This window comes from Ascidiella aspersa, chromosome 5 (assembly GCF_963924565.1).
Source record: "Ascidiella aspersa chromosome 5, kaAscAspe10.2, whole genome shotgun sequence".
Lineage (NCBI taxonomy): Eukaryota > Metazoa > Chordata > Ascidiacea > Phlebobranchia > Ascidiidae > Ascidiella > Ascidiella aspersa.
Window position 1 is genome coordinate 5,432,559 of NC_139451.1, and position 21,229 is coordinate 5,453,787.

The 21,229-nt window shown below is 35.2% G+C and overlaps 1 protein-coding gene across 1 annotated transcript; it reads right to left on the reverse strand.

Annotated features, from left to right (window-relative positions):
- Positions 1 to 666: 666 nt before the first annotated feature.
- Positions 667 to 21,229, reverse strand: LOC146141585 (uncharacterized). Its single transcript, XM_083390195.1, has 14 exons — positions 21,043 to 21,229; positions 19,273 to 19,392; positions 17,757 to 17,927; positions 16,229 to 16,360; positions 14,966 to 15,097; positions 12,929 to 13,060; positions 11,689 to 11,820; positions 9,877 to 10,011; positions 7,668 to 7,784; positions 6,880 to 7,005; positions 6,130 to 6,252; positions 4,365 to 4,484; positions 3,425 to 3,553; positions 667 to 2,441 (listed from the first exon to the last, which is right to left on the reverse strand). The coding sequence occupies exons 1-14, from the start codon at positions 21,116 to 21,118 to the stop codon at positions 2,287 to 2,289; spliced, it is 1,800 nt and encodes a 599-aa protein (XP_083246321.1). The 5' UTR covers positions 21,119 to 21,229; the 3' UTR covers positions 667 to 2,286.

Below are 21,229 nucleotides of genomic sequence, written 5' to 3' on the forward strand. Positions count from 1 at the left end.
GATTTCAGTAGCAATATACAGTTTATAATCAATTACTAAACAAACAATAAACGTAATATTATTAATTTCTTACAAATTATAAGCTTAATAAGACTAACCAATTCAACTAACTAATACAGAAATACCCAATTTACAATTAGCAACTAAAAGTTAAGAACTTGCGCCATGTGCTTTTTGCTAGCAACATTTGAGAAACTAGAAGAGAGAAACGGTAACATTGTGACGTCATCAGCATAGAAATTAAATAACGTTTCTCGCTGTAACACTTATGTGTCAAGTCAAGTCATTTAAAATTGGTAAGTTCAGTTCTCATTGACTTAAGTCAGTACAACACTGTATATCGTCAATTTCTGCACGATATTGCGATTAGCAAACAACGAAACCGTAAGATGTATCGAGCAATCTGATTTACAAGCTAAATAAAAAACTTTAATGTGATTATCCGTCAGACAAAACTGCAGAATGGCCTAGCAATGCTCGTGTTAAGGTTAGAAACTTTATAAAAATGTTAGAAAAGATTATAGCAAAGATATATAGCCAGTTTATTGTTATTTTTAAGAATGTCTTTGGAAAGAAGTCATTTGTTAGACAGACATAAGCTCAAATAACTTAAGTCATTGACTGATATAATTAACGCTGAATAAAGCTGTATTTTCAACATTGAGATCAGCCTGAAACGTTTATTAGCTGGTTTAAACACGTTGTAGATGCTATGTACAAATAAAATCGACATCGAGACAATTCGTTTTTCTTAAATGCAACACACAATGCCTTCGAAAAGGCTTACCAGAATTTAAAAGCAAAGTCGATAGTAATTAACAATCATGTGCAAATATTTCTCAAGTGAAATTCCAATCATGAAATAAAAAAGTCTCTATGTTGCTTGCATAGATTTTCGAAAGTCATTAAATTGTTAAACTTGTTGGTATTTTTTTGATTTTTATGTAGTTGAAAAAATTGTGTTTTGATGACATCAATAAGAATAAGATCTGTTAAATTGATTAAAATATACGACACACTTAATCATTAGCACAGTTGATGTTACCTCGTTGGCATTACGTTTGAATGACGTATTGCAGGCAATATCTTCATCACACATCAAAATATTTGAACTAACAGCAAAAGTAGAATACCCAAGGTCAAATAAAATTGCCAAGGAGATACTGATAGATGTTAAGCTTAATTTGAGGCAGAAAGAAAAACACAGGATGTTTTGCTTGATAAGCAATCGATTCAACAAAAAGTAGAATGTCATTTCAAGTATTAGGAAAGATAAACGAATGTTGTTTTTTTAAGTTTTGTTGAAACAATTTAATCCACGGAAAAAAGTGTACTGATTTTGTCTTTGAATGCACAACTATTGCACAAAGTTTTAACCATTCGTAACATGCTATATTCTTTAACATTTGCCGTTAAGCGATATTAAAATCAGTTTTATGCAGAAACGAAATAACGATTTTGATGAGCTCCCGAAAAGCTAGTTAAAAACGTTCTAACTTTTGTAGATTTTTTAGGTAAGATTTTTAATAAAGGCAGTAAATTAGCTAAATGTGACCGCATTTTTAGGTATGGCATATTAGACAAAATAACACACTGTATCTACAAATTAAAATACAAGAAAGGACCTTTCTACAATAGAAATCTAAAGGAAAAAGAATAAAGGCACGCAACAAAAAAGAAACTAGCAATCTTATGAACTCGAAATTCAAACTGAACGAAAAGAGAGAATATAGCAACATCGACACCTGTTAGTAGCTTCTGAAAATTAGCATAAATTTTGAAAAAAAATCCCAAATAGCCGACAAACTATTCTTAATGTAGAATTTAAATTTGGCCTACGAGTTTAAGCGATTTAATCCGAAAAAAACAACTTTGGGAGTAAATTTTGGCTAATGCTGTTCAGAGTTGGACCAATTACATTAATTCAGTTCAATTACAATTACAATTACCCCCTTAAATGTTTCAAATACATTACAATTAGATGAAACACTTTAATTAATTACATCAATAACAACTTTTTGGCATTGAAACTTTAATTTTCTCAATATCAATGTATTGAGCCAAAATTTTAGCAAAAAATAATTACAATTACAATTAGAATTACACAAAATGAAAATGCCTTAATTACACAAAAAACTGTAATGAATTACATCAATTACAATTGATCCAACTCTGATGCTGTTTAAGCAATTGGTCAAGGTGTTTATTTTTTTGAAAATTCTGCGCAGTATTTGGCGCAAATTTCGAGTAATTTTACTCGAATCCTATCTAAATTGTCGTGTTTCCTTATGAAAGGTTGGCAGTCATCAAGGCGGTTATAATTGCAACTAAGGCTGCCGCGAGAAAGCTGGTTGGTTGAAGACTAGACGCGCCGTCACACTGGCATTCCTGTACGTTGTACAGTTTCTGGCCTTCGGTGTTGTTGCTGTTTCCAACCGTGCCTGCAATAAAGAGCAGAAACATATATTGAAAGTCTCAAACTTTGTGTTGTTTCTTTTAAACACTTCGATTTCAAGCTGTATAAATCAAAATACATAAAAATGAGTGCAAACGAAATTAAAACCTGGCACGGTTCGTAATAAAACATCTGAACTATGCAATTACCTTCTTAGAAGCGCTGCATTCGATCGCTAAAAATCACTGCCGAAATTCCTATATTATTTTATATCAGATTGGCAACAATACCACTCTAGTATCGTACGATGCCGATACTACCACTTAAAGTTGGGTATCGACTCCGATCTGATATAATCGGACGAGTACCGATACTACTACTTGGCATCGCGTGTCGGCTCCGATCCGATATTATCGGACATCCCTTACTCCCATAAGATTAAAACAATAACGACGAACTAAGCGTTGCAACTATATTTTCTTCCACATTAAGAAAAACTGTTTTCACTGACACAGCAGTAGAGTTCTTATCAGCAAAGTGGACATGATAACGTTGTCTTAGTTCTTTTTTTCAATTTGCCCGTTTTGGATTTAACGTCTTCCAATTTGAAACTCTTTTTTGATTACTTTTAACGTTAATAATATTTATTTAGAATACTGTGAATTCTAGTGTTAAACGCCTGTTTACTCTCATAAAATAATATCGAACGGAAGCTTAATATGCAAATTATTATATTTCCGAAAGGGAATCACAATGACTGACACCAACAAGTACGGTATATTAAGGCTAGATTAATAACGCAATTTACAAGCGTTAACTTAAGTAAGACCGCAATATTTCAGCATTTAGTTTCTACAAGCTAAGAACCGTAATTCAAGTAAATCATAAAGTGAATTTACAGGTTCGCTGTCCCTTATAAATCTTGTCGTTTCTTGGTTACAACCTAAATAAAAATCCTAGGAACTAGTTCATCTGGCTACACACCATACATGAACCTTGTAACACTATTGTATTAAAAGCAGTTCCTACCGACGCAGTATGTTCCGTTCCCTGCGAAGTCGGGCCAGTTGCACTTGCAGTAGTAACCTCCTGGGTAATCGTAGCAGGTTGCGTTCTTCGAGCACTTATTCAAAGTGTGGTTGGAGCATTCATTTATATCTGAAAGGTGAACAAAACCCGTGAAAAACAAAGGAATTTTTACGAAAGAAAGCTAAAATAATTGGGACTCAAAGTCATTTTGCGATGAGTTAAAAATGCGCATTTTTTCGGCGGACAAAACAAACAAGTACTGGAGAAACTTCTATTCGGTAAATACTATGCCTGCTGGTAGCAACAGCAAAGTTACAACACGGTAGATGAGTAATGGTTCACAATGCAGAAGTTCTCATTGTTTTAATGAAGTAGTACACTCACTTATTTAAGTGTAATGAAGTCCCTGATTTTGACTGAAGTATTTTCGGCAGAATGCGCGAATTACGCGAATTAAGTCTTTTGGACAAATGACTTGAGTGGGACTTAAGTAATTTCAAAGTGACTTGTTTACAAAACTGTAAGTTTATAATAAGTATTTGACAAAGCAGTGTGTGCTGAGCAGTGTGACGGTCCACGTAAAACAATCAGCTCGCCATAACGTCCCATTTTAAGTTGAGGTACCTCACAAGTATTTGAAAATGAAGAAGATTGTATAGTAAGTAATATAAGTAAATGACAATGCAGAAGTTTGTAATAGCTAGTTAAAAATGAAGAAGTTTGTAGATCGGCCTGACCACTGCCAAACATAAACACTGTTGAAATGTAGACTTCAGTAACAATAAGCGGGAACATTCCAAAAGTGATCTAATTGTTGCTGGTGTTAGTGTTAGATTTAATTTTTCCGAGTTGTGCCTAATTTTAAAGATTTTTTTAAAAATAGATGTAAATACTTTGCTAGCCTGGTGAATAACTAGTTCACAATGTATTGTATGCTCACCAGTGCATTTAACCTCCGGGTCTCCCTCCATTCCCTTGGGACATTTGCACGAATAGCTTCCTGGATAATTGTGGCAAACTCCAACACCTGGACACTTCACCTTCGGGCATTCGTTGATATCTAAAAATAAAAATGGATCAATAAATAAATGGGGTCGCTGTATATGTTAGCACAAAATAACAGTGTTGTTATGACTTCGGCCAAGGACTTGAATTACGTGCACTGAAGTCACTGTTTTTAAATGACTTGACTTGACTTCAGTCTTTTGACGAGAATGAATTAACTTAAATTGAGTCTTTTGAACAAATGACCGGATTGAACTTAAGTAATTTTGTCAAATAACTTCAGTTAAAATTGTTTTTTTCATTAGATTATTCAGTTTTTTCGAATAATACGATAAGATTAAAATTAATTTTTATGGACCCTTAAAACTAGTACACGGACCCCAGTTTAAGCAACCACGACTTACATCAAAGATAACGTAACTTACATAATATTTTAAAAATAAGTTAATCAGACAAACAAGTTTATGTTTGGTGACTACAAAATTTGTAAATCTAATACTAATGTGTTTATTGGTTTTGTACAATGCGGTATCATTGGAGCCTGAAATCTAAACAACTGTTAGCAGCAACCTTTGTACCATGTACAGAGAAGTTTAACCATAACAGTTTGCTTGCAAAACCCACGCCCTTTTCTAACGTTAGAACCGATTCGTTCGACGATCGCGATTTACACAACTTCCTACAACGACGAGCGAAACGTCCGTTTCCCGATTTAATCAATCCGACGAAAAGCCATTTAAGGACGTTTGACTACTAAACGTAAAGATGAAACCTACAGTATAATACAATTTCACCGAATTTGTAAACTTTTGGTTTAGCTTTACAAAAACGATTTGATTTTATGGTTAAAGTTACAGCAGAATTGTCCAACAAAGCTAGTAATTCAGGTCAGGCACACTTTATAGGTGTTAAAAGATATATATACATATTTCACCGGCAAAGGCATTGTCAGTATATCTACATTCGACTAAATTCACATCCACATCTCTCCTTACTAAAGCTATACTGTTAACATCATTAGTCTTAATTCGAATGAGTTATAATTTGTGATTTTATTCAAAATTGTCATCCTAAAATTCCCCGGGGTTTTTTGGCTGTACAGTTATAACTAACCTTTGTATACGCGTTTGCCTTAAATGTGTTCAGACTTCATTTTAGCTTCACACTATTGCACCGAATATAGCACAATTCTTAGGTCTATTTATTATATTAAAGTACTGTATGGTGTCAGCTCTGAAAATTGTATGCCGAAACTGGTCTATGCCACCCCCCCCCCCCCTCCCCCCCCAAAAAAAAATTATGAGTCGCCATAAAATAAAACGTTTCAGAACCCCTGTTCTACAGTTAGCACTTAGCTTCACACCGAAAAAAGGTCAGACACATTTTATAGATGTTAAAATAACTATACATAGTTTGCCGACAAAGGCTTCGTCAGTATATCTTAATTTAAATTAATCGAATGAAAATGTTGTTCTATTTTATATAAATGTACTGTATGACGTCAGCAAAAAAATGTATGCCAAAACTAGTCTATGCCACCCCCTCAAACAAAATTTTGAGACCGCATAAAAAGTGTCAGAACCCCTGCTCTACAGTTAGCAATTACCTTTGAATTCACGTACCCCAAAACACAAAACTTAAAAACCACTGCACTAAAATCTGACACCCTTCTTTTGTTTGACTTTACAGTTATATCTTACCTTTGCAATCAATCCCGTCTCCCGTGAATCCCTTTTTGCATGTGCAGTTGTAACCTCCCTCTGTGTTGTTGCAGTAAGCGTGAGGTGAGCACTTGGCTATCCCGGTAGCACACTCATCAATATCTGTCAGTAGCACGAGACTTTAATGAATATCATTATTCGGAGGAAGATTTCATAAAATGATCTGACCAAATTGGTCCGGGATATGTTCAATAAGGGTATACTCGTCAACAGGTGCAATCAAATACTGTAGGACGCAGTAAAGTTTGTTTTTTATCGCTTTTATCTTCAATTGTTTTTTTACACTGATCATGGCATAAGTTTTTGCCGAAACGTTGTGAGCAACGAAATGTCGATTTTATCGAATATTATGGCTTTATTATTTTTATTGGAATTGCTTAGAAAACGTGTGTATTTGTGTAAATTATTCAGATTATTTACTCAAAGGTTTGTATAAAGCCAGCAGTACAATTTAGTTTAGTAAAATTTCATACAGTGATACCCGCGTCAATATTTGCCTTATGTACTCTAGCCAAATATATTTTACTCAGAAAGTTTAAATATAGGCATTTAAAAAATTTTGTGAAGGAATTGATAAAAAAAGTATTTTACGACCACTAATTAAGCTGAACAACGGTGGGTTAAATAATTGTTTAACAGTAATGCAAGTTAGTGCCGCCGTGCTAAATGAACTAGCCCTCCGTGGAGTAAATGAACAGTTAAGAAACCCTGGCTTAAACCCTAGCTTACCTGTACATGTCGCACCATCCCCAGTGAAGCCTTTCTTGCAGGTGCAAGTGTACGATCCAGGTTCGTTCTGACAGGTCGCGTTTGGATGGCAAGGGTGGTGGGTGACGTTCTTGCATTCGTTGACATCTATAACAAGTGACAAGATACATTTTGTTTCCTTTGTGTCTTTCTGGGTAAATCTAAATCTTAACGGTACGCGAAAAAGGCAGTTTGGGGAGGTTTAAGTTGAAACGTTCTAATTTAACAAGGTTTCTATATGATGATGCTTTTTTATCACAATAATGCCCAACAATTTTGTTGCAATATTTTAATACACACACTAAAAGCATTACGTTTGTGTGTTACTTACGTTTGCAGTATCGTATTCCCTATTGAGATACCAGTACTTAAGCAATCAAACTACAATCTTAGAGTGATGTACGTTTCTGACAAACGACAGCATATGCCAATATTAATTAGCTACAACATCGTACTAAAACGGTAAATACTGAAAGCATAACGTTTGCTACGAGATAATTTAGCAATCAAACTCTGGCTTAGATTAATGTACGTACATGGCGGCAAAGTCATACCAATATTAGCTAGCTATAATATCGTATTGCACATACGATAAGTACTGAAAGCATTACGTTTCTACGTAACTTGTCAGAATATCATAATCCTTATTGAGATACTTAAGCAATTATACGTCGGTTTTAGATTAATGTACGTTTTTGGCAGGGTATCTATTCTATACAATATCGTATTATACACACGATAAATACTGAAGGCAATACGTTTCTACTTACCTTTGCAATGTGTTGCGTTACCCTCGTATCCCTTATCGCACACGCATGTTCCAACGTTGCTCACGTTTACGCAGTGACTGTGATCGTGGCATTTCACTCCCTTGCAAGGCTTGAATCCTAAAATCAAAAGATTGAATACAGAAAACCTTTGGAACATAATAGCTGGAGGTTGTACAGAAGTTGATAACATTTTGTGAACGTTTCGAATTAATCTTAAAATAATGGTTGAAGGTTGTAGTTAGACGTGCAATGAATATCAACGCCCATTCAGAAGTTAATAACATTTGGTGAACGTTTTGAATAAATCCTATGATATTGGCTGGAGGTTGTAGTTGTGTGTTACTTACGTATGTATAAAATCAATTTCAAGCCCATACAGAAGTAGGTAGCATTTTGTGAACGTTTCGAATATATCTTAAAATAATGGCTGGTGGTTGTAGTTAGACGTAGAATGAAAACCAAACTCATAACAGAACTGTAGGGAGCATTTTGATAACATTGCGAATATCTCTTTATTCAATTACAACATTATAAAACAATTATTTCGTGACCAAAAAAAGCAATTCTGATTAAAAATAAAGCTGGAATCTATTTCGGCAGTTTTCAAAAAAAAATATTGTTTTTCGTATGATTTTATGGATTTTATTCTACATAGTTTCTGTTTGTGTTTTTTTTTAGGACAAAATTTTAGGAAAGTTATTAAATGTGTATAAAACTTAAAAAATGTATTCATAATTTTACCAAAATACGAACCTGCATCATTTTTTGAGGTATATACTATTTGTTGTTAAGCGATTATCACGTTACGTAATTATTAAGAGTGAGAATTACTTCGTTTAAGGTTTTCAACACTAACACGACCTTCCATTACCAAATCGGTATTGATTTAGTACATAAACGACAAACCCTATACATTTTGACAATGCATAAAATGGCTCTATGCAAGAACCGTCTTTATCTTAGGTGTCGCCAGGGTGTAGCGACTGAACAGGTGCTTTTGGGTGTGGCATCCATTAAATTTCACATCAAAAACTTGTTTTTTTTAATTTTTGCACGTATTTTAGCCTACTTTTCTTGCTATATGTTGCGTTGTCGTTATATTTTAGTTAAGTGATTGCACATAATTAACAATTTCGTTAAGGTTGAAAATGAATAAAGAGATATGAGAAACGTTCAAAATGTCCCCTACTTTTATTAGGCTTTGATATTACGACTACATTTACCAATTGATTTACCGTTTCATTTTAAACAAGGAATAGACTTGGAGATGACTTGCTCTAATAATGACTTCACTTGGCGTTGACTTTGGCAATTGATGCTTTGTACTTAAGTTATTTCGCGCAAGACTTAACCGGGGCTTGAGTAATGACTTGTCTACAACCCTGTTGTCTCACACTCTTTGTCCTAATGTTGTCCAACCTGAAACGCTAGATCGGTTTTAATTTCGCTTGTTTGAGCCCATAGATATGCCTGTGCTTAGTTTACCCACAAAAGTTTGGGTGTGGCATCCCACTTGAATTTGGCATTAGGAAGTTTGTCGCGTGACTGACGAGGCAGCCAGCGAATTATGCAACAAAACACCATCCCACTGTTTTGGTTTTGTGGCTGGATGTTAGTTTGTTGGATATTGTTGGTTAATTTGACGCATTTTGTTCATAGGGATGACGTCACTTACAAAGGACGACGCCCAGCTATGCATAACATACTGCTGGTAAAACATTATTGCTTAAACCTAATCAACATGCGTAAGGCGTCTGTTAAGTTCCGCGGCAGATGTTTTACATAAATCTTGTGGACACCTTTTTGAAATCTCACATAAATAATCACATACATAAAGTTGTCGTACTATATAACTCACGAAAAAAGAGTAAATGGAAACTTGAAAGAAACATCTTATTTTTTTTCTGAATCATTATATTTATTGTTTTGTTTTCTAGTTAACTTTTGTTGCTCATATTAAAAAGGAAATAAAACGGAGTTGGGACATGAATTTTTTACAAATTGTGCAAGACCAGTCGTTTCAATGTTCCGTGTTTTAATAAAGTTGTTTAGATCTTTTTTTAACCCAAGTTGTTTTTAAAATGGCACTCATATAAACACGAACCGTTGTGCGCGTAGCAGAGGCAACACGAAACGTTGTGCAACTCACCAAGGTCAGGCACAAGGTCGTTTGACTAGTTTTTTGGTTTTCGAAATTAACCATACTCACGTTCGCACTGCTTCTGGGGCATCTCGAGCACGTAGTTCTTCTTGCAAGTACAGTTGTAGTCGTTTATAAGGTCGATGCATTTCTTTGTGTGATTGCCGCATGCGTCCTTACGACGGCCCTTGCATTCGTCAATTTCTGTGAGCACGAAAGTCGACATAAACAGTTTGTTTTTAATCTTAAGCTCTCTATGTATAGTCGTGTTCAGTGTCTCTCAACCTTTTTTTGCCGCTACTCAAAAAATAAAACGTAAGAACAACATCGAAAATATGGCAACCTAATTCTCTTCAATGAACTTCGTGTAAGCGGTCTCTTTAGTATTGTCTAGTGCAGTGGTCGCCGACCTATTTATTACCTAACTCCAGTTTAAATAAACTGTAATCGTTGACTGCGACCCCGCTTTGTTTTTAGAGAAGTAATGCTTGAATCATATAACGCGAACGATTGACTATGCTCAAATTACACACAAGTCGATAGCATTGTGTCTACACATAAATACCCGAATAAAAAGTTTAAATTTACACGTGGATTAAAATTTAACAATGCAAGGCAACCTTTTTTTTTTTTATTTGTTTTGACATTTTTAATATACTTGCATAAATCACGAGGGATAGAAAATCAAGAAAACTGCGTGAATTGGTGAGTAATGGCGGCCCCAGAAAAGGTTTGGACGACCCCACATGTGGTCGCGACCCATAGGTTGGAAACCATTAGTCTAGTTCAGTGTTTAACAATTTTTTCGCCTCTTACCAAAAACTAAAACGAAAAAACAAAAGCAAAGCTGTGGCGACCTAATTTCCTTCACTGAACTTTTGTAAGCGAACAAAGCATAAGAAATTAGTATTAATCAGTGCGAACGTAATTAATATAAGCGATATATTTGTATTGTTTTCAATATTCTCAAACTTTAAAGAATTTTTTCTCACAACAAATATTAATAAATCCAACATAAAATACATTAAACGGCGACATAATTTGGGGTCACGACCAATAGGTTGCTAAGCCTAGTGTCATGTTCGTGTTGAGAAATAAAATACATGCGTTAAAAGATTTACAAAATTGTTTATCCGACATAAATTTTTTTACTAAATGTGCCAACGTTTTTGTGACTTATTCAAATAATCTTCATCAGGGCAAAGAACTTGCAATTGAGCCAAAAAAAAAATTAATAATATATTATGCAGTCAAGCAATGAAAAACGAAATGGAACATGGCTTACAAACCAATTATAATCACGAGGGCTACTGAGTCGGACTCGGGACTCGACGTAGTCGGTTTGTTTTGCTGAAGTCGGACTCGGAACTCGACGGAGTCGGTTTGTTTTGCTGGAGTCGGGCTCGGAACTCGACGGAGTCGGTTTGTTTTGCTGGGGTCGGACTCGGGACTCGACGGAGTCGGTAAAACTATACGTAAAACTACCCGAGTCCCGATTCTGACGTTGTCAATCACGTTTTGTGGGTGGATGAGTTATATGAAACCCCTGTGGATTTCTGCATATTCACCTTATTTTAGTTACCGACTCCGCAGCCCTGAACCTTATTACACTGACTGATTTCGATGAGGTTTTCCGAGGGCATTCGACGTACTATTTTTTTAATTTTCCATTTTACACGGGAATGTAACCAATTTTGATTGAGCAACCGGTTTAAACCACCCCAAACTAGTTGGCCGGAATTTTAAGCAATTTCAAGCGAAAATGTTTTAGCAGAATTTGACATTTTGACAAGGCAATAGCCTCGCTCTTTCTCCTATTTTCTATGTTTTAAAATTGTCCATATTACGATTACTATTTTAACCCAATAGAACTTGACTTGCCGTTGCACACTTTGGTCGCCGCGTCGTACTTGTAACCGTCTTTGCAAGTGCACTCGTAAGAATCCGGGATGTTCTTGCACTTCTTAGTTCCGACACCACAAATCGTTTTGTTGGCGATGCACTCATCGAAGTCTGAACATAACATAGAGCACAGATTTTGAATGATGCAAAACAGAATTGGGAAAAGAAATACTGGTAGGACGTATAGACGAAATAACAAAGTAGGACGATTGTGTGGAAGTTCTAAATAAAACAATGCCTTTAGTGACGCAATACGATATGAACATTAGGATGCAGAATAACTATCAAATCCCAAATATAACTGTGGGACAACATTGAACTATTTGAATATATCTTGAGTTATCGCAAATCAGCAAACTATCGAAACGAAATAAAAAAACAGAAAGACAAGTTAACAATGACCAAAATACCGACTATGACTTTAAATAAAAGCAAAATTGTTCTTTAGAATGATCGGGAATAATTATGTTTTTTTACCTGAGCATATAAATGACATTCACTGCTAGGGATTTCCGATATTTGACATTTTAATCCGATACCTTAAAATGCGATAATAGACTTAATTAAAACGTTGAAATATATTTCAGGTTATTAGACCAAAAATACGATTTGCTGGCAATATGTTGGGTTTTTTGTTATTTTCTAGTTTAGTTCATAATATAATCGGACTAATTTACTAAATGTAATAGTTCAACGTTTAATTTTTTTGAATTGACTTGGAATTGACTTTATTTTGAATATGTAAAAATGTGACATCCGACATTTTACTTTAAGTTTGTTTTAAAGCGAAATCAAATTATCAGATACCGCATTGAATTAAAAACCCTTCAAACTTTACCACCAACAAAACAAAAATAAAAAAACACAAAACAAAATAAAGTGGAGCAAGATACATAACAAAAATTACTAATATATGGAACCTAACATTTAGTGACCCATCTTTAATTCGGGCAGTATTTGTTAAATCTAAATCTGGAAATATTTTCTTAGAAAAAATATTTTAATAAAGAAATATTAACTCCAATTAGTTGTTCACCTACTATTTGCGATAAATTAAACATGGCTAAAATACCTATATTAATCTAGTATCGGATCGGTACCGATACCACCCTAGTATCGGACAAGGACCGATTGGATCGAGTATCGGCTCCGATCTGATATTATTGGACATCCCTATTCACTGCCGGGGTAACTTTTTTGTGTGTGTTGTTTAACCTACCAACGCATTTCTTGATGTCGTCTTGGAACATGTATCCCTTCTTGCAGGTGCAATTGTACGAACCGGGGTAGTTGGTACAGTTCTTTGTTTCAGGACCGCAAACCGTCTTGTTGTGCAAGCATTCGTTGATATCTAAAAATTCGGGCAAACAGTAAAACAACATGGCAATAAAATGCAATTTAAACTCCCAGTCAGAACTTTACCTTAATATTAATTACCTTATTTGCTTATTTTTTAATCGGGTAAGGTACTTAATATGGCGATAATTTTTCTTTGAATCCGTTCACGTATCCTAACTTTCTATTGGTTAGAGCAGGGTTTCTCAACCGGTGCGCCATGGAAGGCTGCTAGGTGCGCCACGAGCAATAGTAAAAAACATATCAAAATAAGTAAATTAATCGGAATAAAACAAAATAACGTTTTTAGTCTCAAAGGCTGGAAGTCCCTTTAAAGATATGGAACTATAAAACCCATATAATAAAAAATGAAGGCAATTCAAGAGAAATATCGGTAAACCTAAAAAACTTCGCGCTCGCTTCGCTCGTAAGGTGCGCCGCCACGTTTTCATACGTATCTAGGTGCGCCCCCATGTATAAAAGGTTAAGAAACTCTGGGTTAGAGCAACCAACTTATAACATAATTACTCTATTTTTCATTCAATTGGTAACCCTTTTTTCATTTATATTTCTTTTTAGGTGAATGTTAGCCGTAAAAACAAAGTTGTAACAATTGAGCAAATTTTAGGATGGAAGAAGTATAAGTTAGGTAGTTTATCAATGCAAAGCGCCCTAGTTTTAGTATTTTATCTTTCTGAAAAAGGATTGTTTAAGTAGCAACTTCTAAGTCTAATAAAATAAACATTATTTTAAGTTAAGTATTAAAGTTGGTATACTTGTCTGTGTATGAGCAATATCTCAACTAAAAATACAAAAAACGCGACATATGACAAAATATTGGCCAAAAGTTTTTATTAAGTCATCAATCAAAAACAAGTTTTGTCGAGAGAAACGACCTTGAATAACCTAAGCATTCGGTTGTCTTCCGGGAAATCCCCTAAAACAGCCGGTTAAAACTTAAGCACGGATTATTCATTATGTATTTGTCGACAAGTAGGGTTGCAATACTTGCTATGATACTTATTGGATCGAATAAGTTAAGTAGTCTTTAAGTTACTTACTTTGAATAATATTTCCGAGTGATTTAAACCAAATTCAAGGTACCTGTACTTAAAGCATGTAATCGAGCAATTTTTTCCAATAAAAAAGGTATAGACTTGAATATGTTCGGCTCTAGGAACCCTTATTATGACTTAAGTGTTAAGTGAATGACAATGAATTGAGTTAAGTGCACTTTAGTCACTGTTTTTTAAATTATTTAAGTGGTGTTTTGTGTAAAGTGACTCGACTTAACTTAAGTCATTTGGACGAATCACTTCACTTGGGCTTACGCCATTTTAGGCAAATGAGTATTGTTAAGTGTTTAATTGAAAAACATCTTAAAAATTGGGTAATTTACAAACACTGCCAAATTGGGTAATTTACAACACTGCCAAATCTCAGTCAAGTCATTTGTAAAGTAACTTTAATCCAAGGCTTTTTGAATAAATAACAAGTTAAAAGTGCCTGTAAAATTCGTAAACTCGACCGATTATGAGTAGTATATCCACGAAAAGAAACATCTACGCAAAATATAGCATGCCAACTATTTTATGTTTAAAAGTTTTTTTTACACAAAAAAAAACATCCTTAATGAAAACAATTTATATCCACCCAAGATATTTGCCTAAAATGCAGGTCAAGTGAAGTCATTTTCCCGAACGATATAAAAGTCATTTCAACCAAAAGACTTGAACTAGGCAAAGCCATTTGAAAAAAGTGAAGTAAGTCATTACAACACTGTCCTAAACTAAAAAGACGTCCAGGTATATACAAGGTATTAACTTGAAGTTCAGGTATACAAGTTGTTGACTTATACTTCTGATGGATATTAAAAAAATCGTGAATACACCGTATCCAAATACTGTAGATATTCTCTCACCTTTGCAAAGCTTCTTTACGCCATCATACTCGTGACCTTTCTTACACTTGCAGTCGTAACTGCCAGGCTTGTTGGTACAACTCAGGGTGCTGTGGCCGCAAATCGTCTTGTTCCGCGCACATTCGTTGATGTCTAAAGAACAGAAATGTTTGAGCAGCGATCAAAAAACTCCACCAAATACACATGATTATATGGGCTGAGAACGAATATCAAGGAGTGTAGGTTTCGTAGTAAGAATATCAAAGCCTATACAGAATTAGTTAGCATTTTCAACGTTCCATATAACTCTTAAGATATTGACTGAAGGTTGTAGTTAGACGTAGTAAGAAAATCAAAGCCTATACAGAAGTAGGGTCGAGGTTGGATTTTGAACGTTTCGAATAAACATTAATACATTTTCAACAAAGTGCAAAGGCAGTTTCGAATTGCCTTTGGACTAATATGCACAAGTCTTGTGTTTTTTTCAATGAATAGTGTTTTAATATCGGAGAATAATGGCTGGAGGTTTTGTAGTTTGGTGTAAAATTAACATGAAAACCAATACGGAAATAGTAGCATTTTAAACGTTTCGAATACCTTGTTTTTAAAACTAAATAAAGAGTTATTCGAAACGTTCATAATGATACCTACTTCTGTATGGCCTTTGCTTTTCTTACTACGTCTTGCTACAACCTCCAGCCAATAGGCTCTAGTCTAAAGAGTAGGTTTCGATTTGCGTAAGGTTTCAATAAGGCTTCGTGGAGCCCCAAAACTAATCCACATACCTAAAAGGGCACACGAAACACCCCTCTATACTTTGGAAGACAATTGTTAGTCGTGGTGTACCACTATGACGTCACAAACGACCAGGACAAAGTAAACAATCGCTTTGAATGCGTTCAAACATTCTATCCGGGCAAATTCTGGAAAAGTCTATGTGTGACGTCATGATCATATTACGTCATCACGTGGTAAGAAATGTAGCTTCGTAAGGCATGCGTCTCACAGTGATCGGCCCGTTTACACTACAGCTGCACTGAGCTGAGCAAAGCGTAATTTGCATTTAAATTCCATTATTTCGAGCTTTTCACTCTTTTTTTAAACTCAAGACCCGTGCAGCTGAAAAAAAATACACTTTGGAGCGTTTTTAACGCTTTGCTAAACTCAAGCCCAGTGCAGCTATAGAATAACGTTACGTTTTGGAGCGATTTTTACGCCCATGTCAGCTCAGTGCAGCTGTAGCGCAAACGGATCTTTAAACGCGTAAAATTTTACGTATCTTACCATGGCATGTCTTGTTCATTGGGTTCGGTTCGTATCCCTTCTTGCAAACGCATTCGTAGGACCCGTTGGTGTTAATGCATTGCGTCGAGTGCTTTCCGCACGGGTCTTTAGGTTTCTTGCATTCGTTGACATCTAAACAAGAACAAATGAGTTGAAAAATTTCGAGCATCAGGTGATCGCGAACAAAAAACGTCTTATGATTTATTTGTTCAACTTTGTAGTAAAATGTCACCAAATCTGTCATAATTACAACAGTAGCTGTTTTAAGGTTGGGCTTTGGAAAACAATGGACATATCACAATATAAATAGTTTAACATTTTATTTGGATGAAAATGACTTGACTTTAACTTTGACTTGCTTTGATATTGACTCGGACAGCGACTTGACTGGTGTTTTGCAAATAACTTTACTTGGACTCGAAATTGTTTGGCAAATGAATATAGTTTACAAGTTCAAAGAGATAAAACCAACAAAGAATGACCGCAAAAAATAGGGAAGCTGTACTTTGAGTTTGAGGAACCGTACAATTCACGAATTTCCCCTAAAAAATTTAAAGCATGATAGTCGATAAAATTGATTTTCGTTGTTTACAAAATCTTCGGCAATAACTCATGCCATCATCAGTGTAAAAGGGGTGATGAAAAAACAAACAGGGAAAAAAGGAGATTTATAGATCGGTTTAAAGGTGTTCGAAAAAATCTGTGTGCTGTCGCTTTAATTTTTACCTGGATGTTTTACACTGATTATAGCATGAGGTTTATAGCATGAGGTTCTCAAAACGTTTGTGATCAACGAAATGTCAATTTCGTCGATTAATATAGCTTTACAAAGTAATCTTTGATAGACTAACCGGATCAGTTAATCTATTAAGGATATTCATGCAAACCTGGTCAACCGGAGGTCGTGAGTTCGAACCTCAACGCAGGCTTGTTGTTTTTCTAGCCTGGCTTGCAATCTTTAATTAATGGACTGATTCGGTTAGTCTGTCAAATATCTACGGTGTGCTATAATATGCAAGTCGTTATCATTGATTAAACAACAACTTCAGAAGAGCTAGATCTAGTCCCTGTGAAGCTGCATTTTAACCAACAATTTCGTATTATTAGTACACCGAAAACCATCGCAGATTATGCGAATCTGCCGATCAATGATGTAAATAAGGCAGGGTAGGAAACAATTAGTATGCAGTGAGGTTCTAACTCACTACCTCCGGTCAAGCCGGGAGCGTCGCTCTACCAACTGAGCTATACAGGCTCAGAGAGGAGCGAGTCGAGAAACAACCATACGCCAATGCTTGCTCAATCTGTTAGTACAAGCCAAGTCATTTAAAAAAAACTTAAGTCAAGCCATTTAAAAACAGTGACTTAAGTGCACTTGATTTAAGTCAACGGTTAAGTCCATACAATACGGGTACAAGTAACTCAACATTGTAGGGGATATACAGTTACATATCATTCAATGAAAGTTACACTCACATATGTGTTTATTAACAACAGTGAAGAACTGTGACCCTTATATATCACTTACCCTTGCAGTAGGTTTTTCCCTCCAGTACGATTCCGTAGCTGAAGTTAGCCATCGAGTCGTAGCCCTTGGGACATTCGCATTCCACTACGAACTTGTTGTCGGGTTCGGGAACTTTGCACTTTGACCCTCCGCCGCAAGGATTATACTTCGTCGTGTTGCAAATACCGTCAACTGTTTGACGAAACGAAAGCAATGTAGTGAGAATATCAAAACCCATACAGAAGAAGGTAGAATGTTGAACGATGCGAATACCTCTTTATTCATTTTCAACATTGTCACAATTTAGTCACTATCCTGATGTTGAATGTGAATAAAGAGATATTTAAAACGTTCACAAAATGATGCCTATACTTCACAAAATGATAACTATACCACAAAATGATATCTATACGGGCTTTAATATTCTTAATAAGTTTTACTACAACCTCCAGCAATTATCTTAAGAATTACTTTAAACGTTCACAAAATGATGCCTATACTTACGGGCTCTAACAATATTACTAAGTTTTACTACAACCTCAATCATTATGCTCTAAAAGCAATGTTAAAATTGAATACTTTGTTCTAAAGACTGTTATTACAATTACAAGCAAAGCTTGATCTCCTTCTAAAACAGTGTTTCTCAGCCCATGGGTCGCGACCCCAAACTGGGTCGCTGTTTGATTCCTTTGGTCGCCGAGTGCATTAGTTCACTTGGTTAGATCTGTTTAGATTGGTTCTGAGCGAGATTTCTCCAAAATTTCAGAATCGCAGAGGCATCACGGACATCGATTATATCAGTTAAACTCGAACTTACTATTGCTATTTTCTTTGTTCGCTTAGGAAAAGTTTAGCTAAGAGAATTAGGTCGCCAAGGCTTCGCTGGTATACTTGTACATTTGGGAAGGTTGAGAAACACTGTTCATGAGAAAAAAATATGGTGCAAACGCTTTACAAAAGGTTGTAATCATTGAGTAAAATTCAAGGAAAAATGTTCTATAGTTTAAGTAAGGTAGTTCATAAATGGAAAGCGGGCTAATTTCCATTAGTTTGATTTTGTTAAAGGCTTGATAACCGTAAAATGATTGACAGTGTATAAACCTGTAATAAATATAAAAAAGCAGTATTTTAACTTAAGCTTTTAAACTTTTAATTTCATGATATTCGGACGTTCAGGCAAATAACTCAAAAGTATACAAGGAATCATCATTTAAAAACATAAAAAAGTTTCGTTTATATTTGTTTGTAGTCTGGCGGTAACATACAAAGATGTTAAAGATTTTTTAAATTAGTTCTCTGCTGCCCGGAATGTTTAAATATTCCAAGATAGGCTTTCAAATTTAATATCAATTTATTCGGACATTCAGATGAACAGCACAGAATGAATAGAAAGTTGGAAGTCATTACTTCAGAACATTAACAAAACATAAAAACCTTTCGTGTATATTCATAGCCTGGCGAAGACATACGAAGGCATTGAAGATTTTTACGAGTAGTTCTATGCTGCTCGGAATTTTGCTATAATTTAACAACGTACCGTGGTATGAAGCCTTGAATCCTTTGATGAACTTGTCGGCTTGCGTAATGTTGGGGAAGACAAGGGTCTGCCAGGTCACACATGTTGTGGAGTTTGGAAGAAAATGACGGACCAAGCAAGCTGAAAGATAAAGTTATCACAAAATAAAAACTTTGTTAGACTCCAGCCATAAGACTAATACCCAATAGTCGTAATAACTTCTAAATCGAAATAAGGCTTAAATGGCCACAATAAAGCCTAAACGACCTTTCCACCAAACCCTGCACCGACCCCTAACTTCATCACTAACTCTCCCAATATTCTGAACCCTAACCCAGTTTAAAACCCACCTATTGCCCACCACTAACTCCTGAAAGACAAAGTTATCACAGAATAAAAGCTTTGTTAGACTTCAGCCATAAGACCGATATTGGAACAATAAAACACAGTTGATAATAAGGACCAAAATAGGACTAATAGCCAATAGTCGTAATAACTTCTAAATCGAAATAAGACTTAAATGGCCACAATAAAGCCCAAACGACCTTTCCCCCCAAACCTTGCACCCACCCCTAACTTCATCACTAACTCTCCCAATATTCTGAACCCTGACCCAGTTAAAAACCCCACCTATTGCCCACCACTAACTCCGCCCGTTACCCCACAATCCATGTTTGGCTTTATTATGTCACTTGTCTTAATACTACGGTATTATAGATTATTCCGTTTTAGACATTGTTGCTTTGTAGGTCTTATTGTGTGTTCCTATTTTGCTAAATTACCAGAGGCAAAATTGCATGCGGTTAAGTCGAGATTGTTATTTTATTTTTATTTTTGGCAATTCGAAGATTTCACATTTAAGGATTGCCTTTGTAATCCAACTATCTTCATAAAAATAACTGACACAAAATAAACATTTCTTCATGTATATTTTTATATAAAAACGTAGATTTCTAATTCCAACGTTTAGGATTTAAAATCCTTTTGCGTTCTCAAAAAGGGGGAAAATATTTATTTTATTTTGGTCTATAACAAAACTGTTGCTAATTAGGCAATGTGCAGGCCTGAAAACTTACAAAAGTGCAATGGCGTAATTTAATTAATTTAGTTTTTGAAGTAGGTTAAAATTTAGCTGTACTATTTGCGGTTCTGCAGTGTACCTTGAAAATTACTCTCAAGGCCGAATAGGTCCAGTAAATCGACATCATCTTAATGAAGACGAATCGAGATACTTATGACATGATAAGTTATTTAAATCAACATTGCGCATTAGATTGAAATCGTGTTTGAGGGAGAAAATTCAACCCGACTGGATTTCACGAGTTCGTTTAACATTAAGGTTAACGCGCATATTATTGCCATCAGGATTATCTGAATAGTTGCAGTTCCGTAGCCCCGCCCTTTTATTGCAGGCTAGGTTTCGGCGTTGCTTAGAGCATCGAGGTATTTCGCAACACTCCACGCGTGTTGCGCAACAATACGTGTTAGGTATAGGCAACTTTGTATAATTTGTAATTTATTTACCCGTGTCATTATACTCAAAAATTAAGGAGTTTTTCTTTAGTCTAAGTTATTTTTTATATTTTTTATGAAATATTGGTGTTGAACTGTTTTATTATATATTTTTCATTATATATATACATATATATATATACGAAATTCATTAAAATTCAATTAGATTAGATTAGAACTAGCCGCAACTCATTGAATAAGAAAACTAGACTTATCTAGTTGTCCAAGTCTGCAAGAGCTCCATTAAATACTTGAATAACGAAGTCGACTTTTACTTACTCGATGTCCTTCCAGCTAAGGCGTGGTGGGCAAATCCCAGAACAAGAATACAGATTAATCCTCGCAATATCACCATCTCGAATTCTCTCGGGAAAACAACGGCAAAAAGGGTTTCAATTTAACTCTCAACGAGCCTATGCGCTTTCGTGTGCCACAAACCGCTAACGGGAATATAGAAGCAATAACA

Bases quoted from the DNA above. Each gene is read 5' to 3' on its own strand.
- LOC146141585 (XM_083390195.1), bottom strand. From the start codon at position 21,118: ATGGTGATATTGCGAGGATTAATCTGTATTCTTGTTCTGGGATTTGCC. The intron at 17,928-19,272 runs GTACGTTGTTAA...TTCGTCAAACAG, and splicing joins ATTCAAGGCTTCATACCACG to TTGACGGTATTTGCAACACG. The intron at 10,012-11,688 runs GCAAGTCAAGTT...TCGTGCTCACAG, and splicing joins GGCGACCAAAGTGTGCAACG to AAATTGACGAATGCAAGGGC.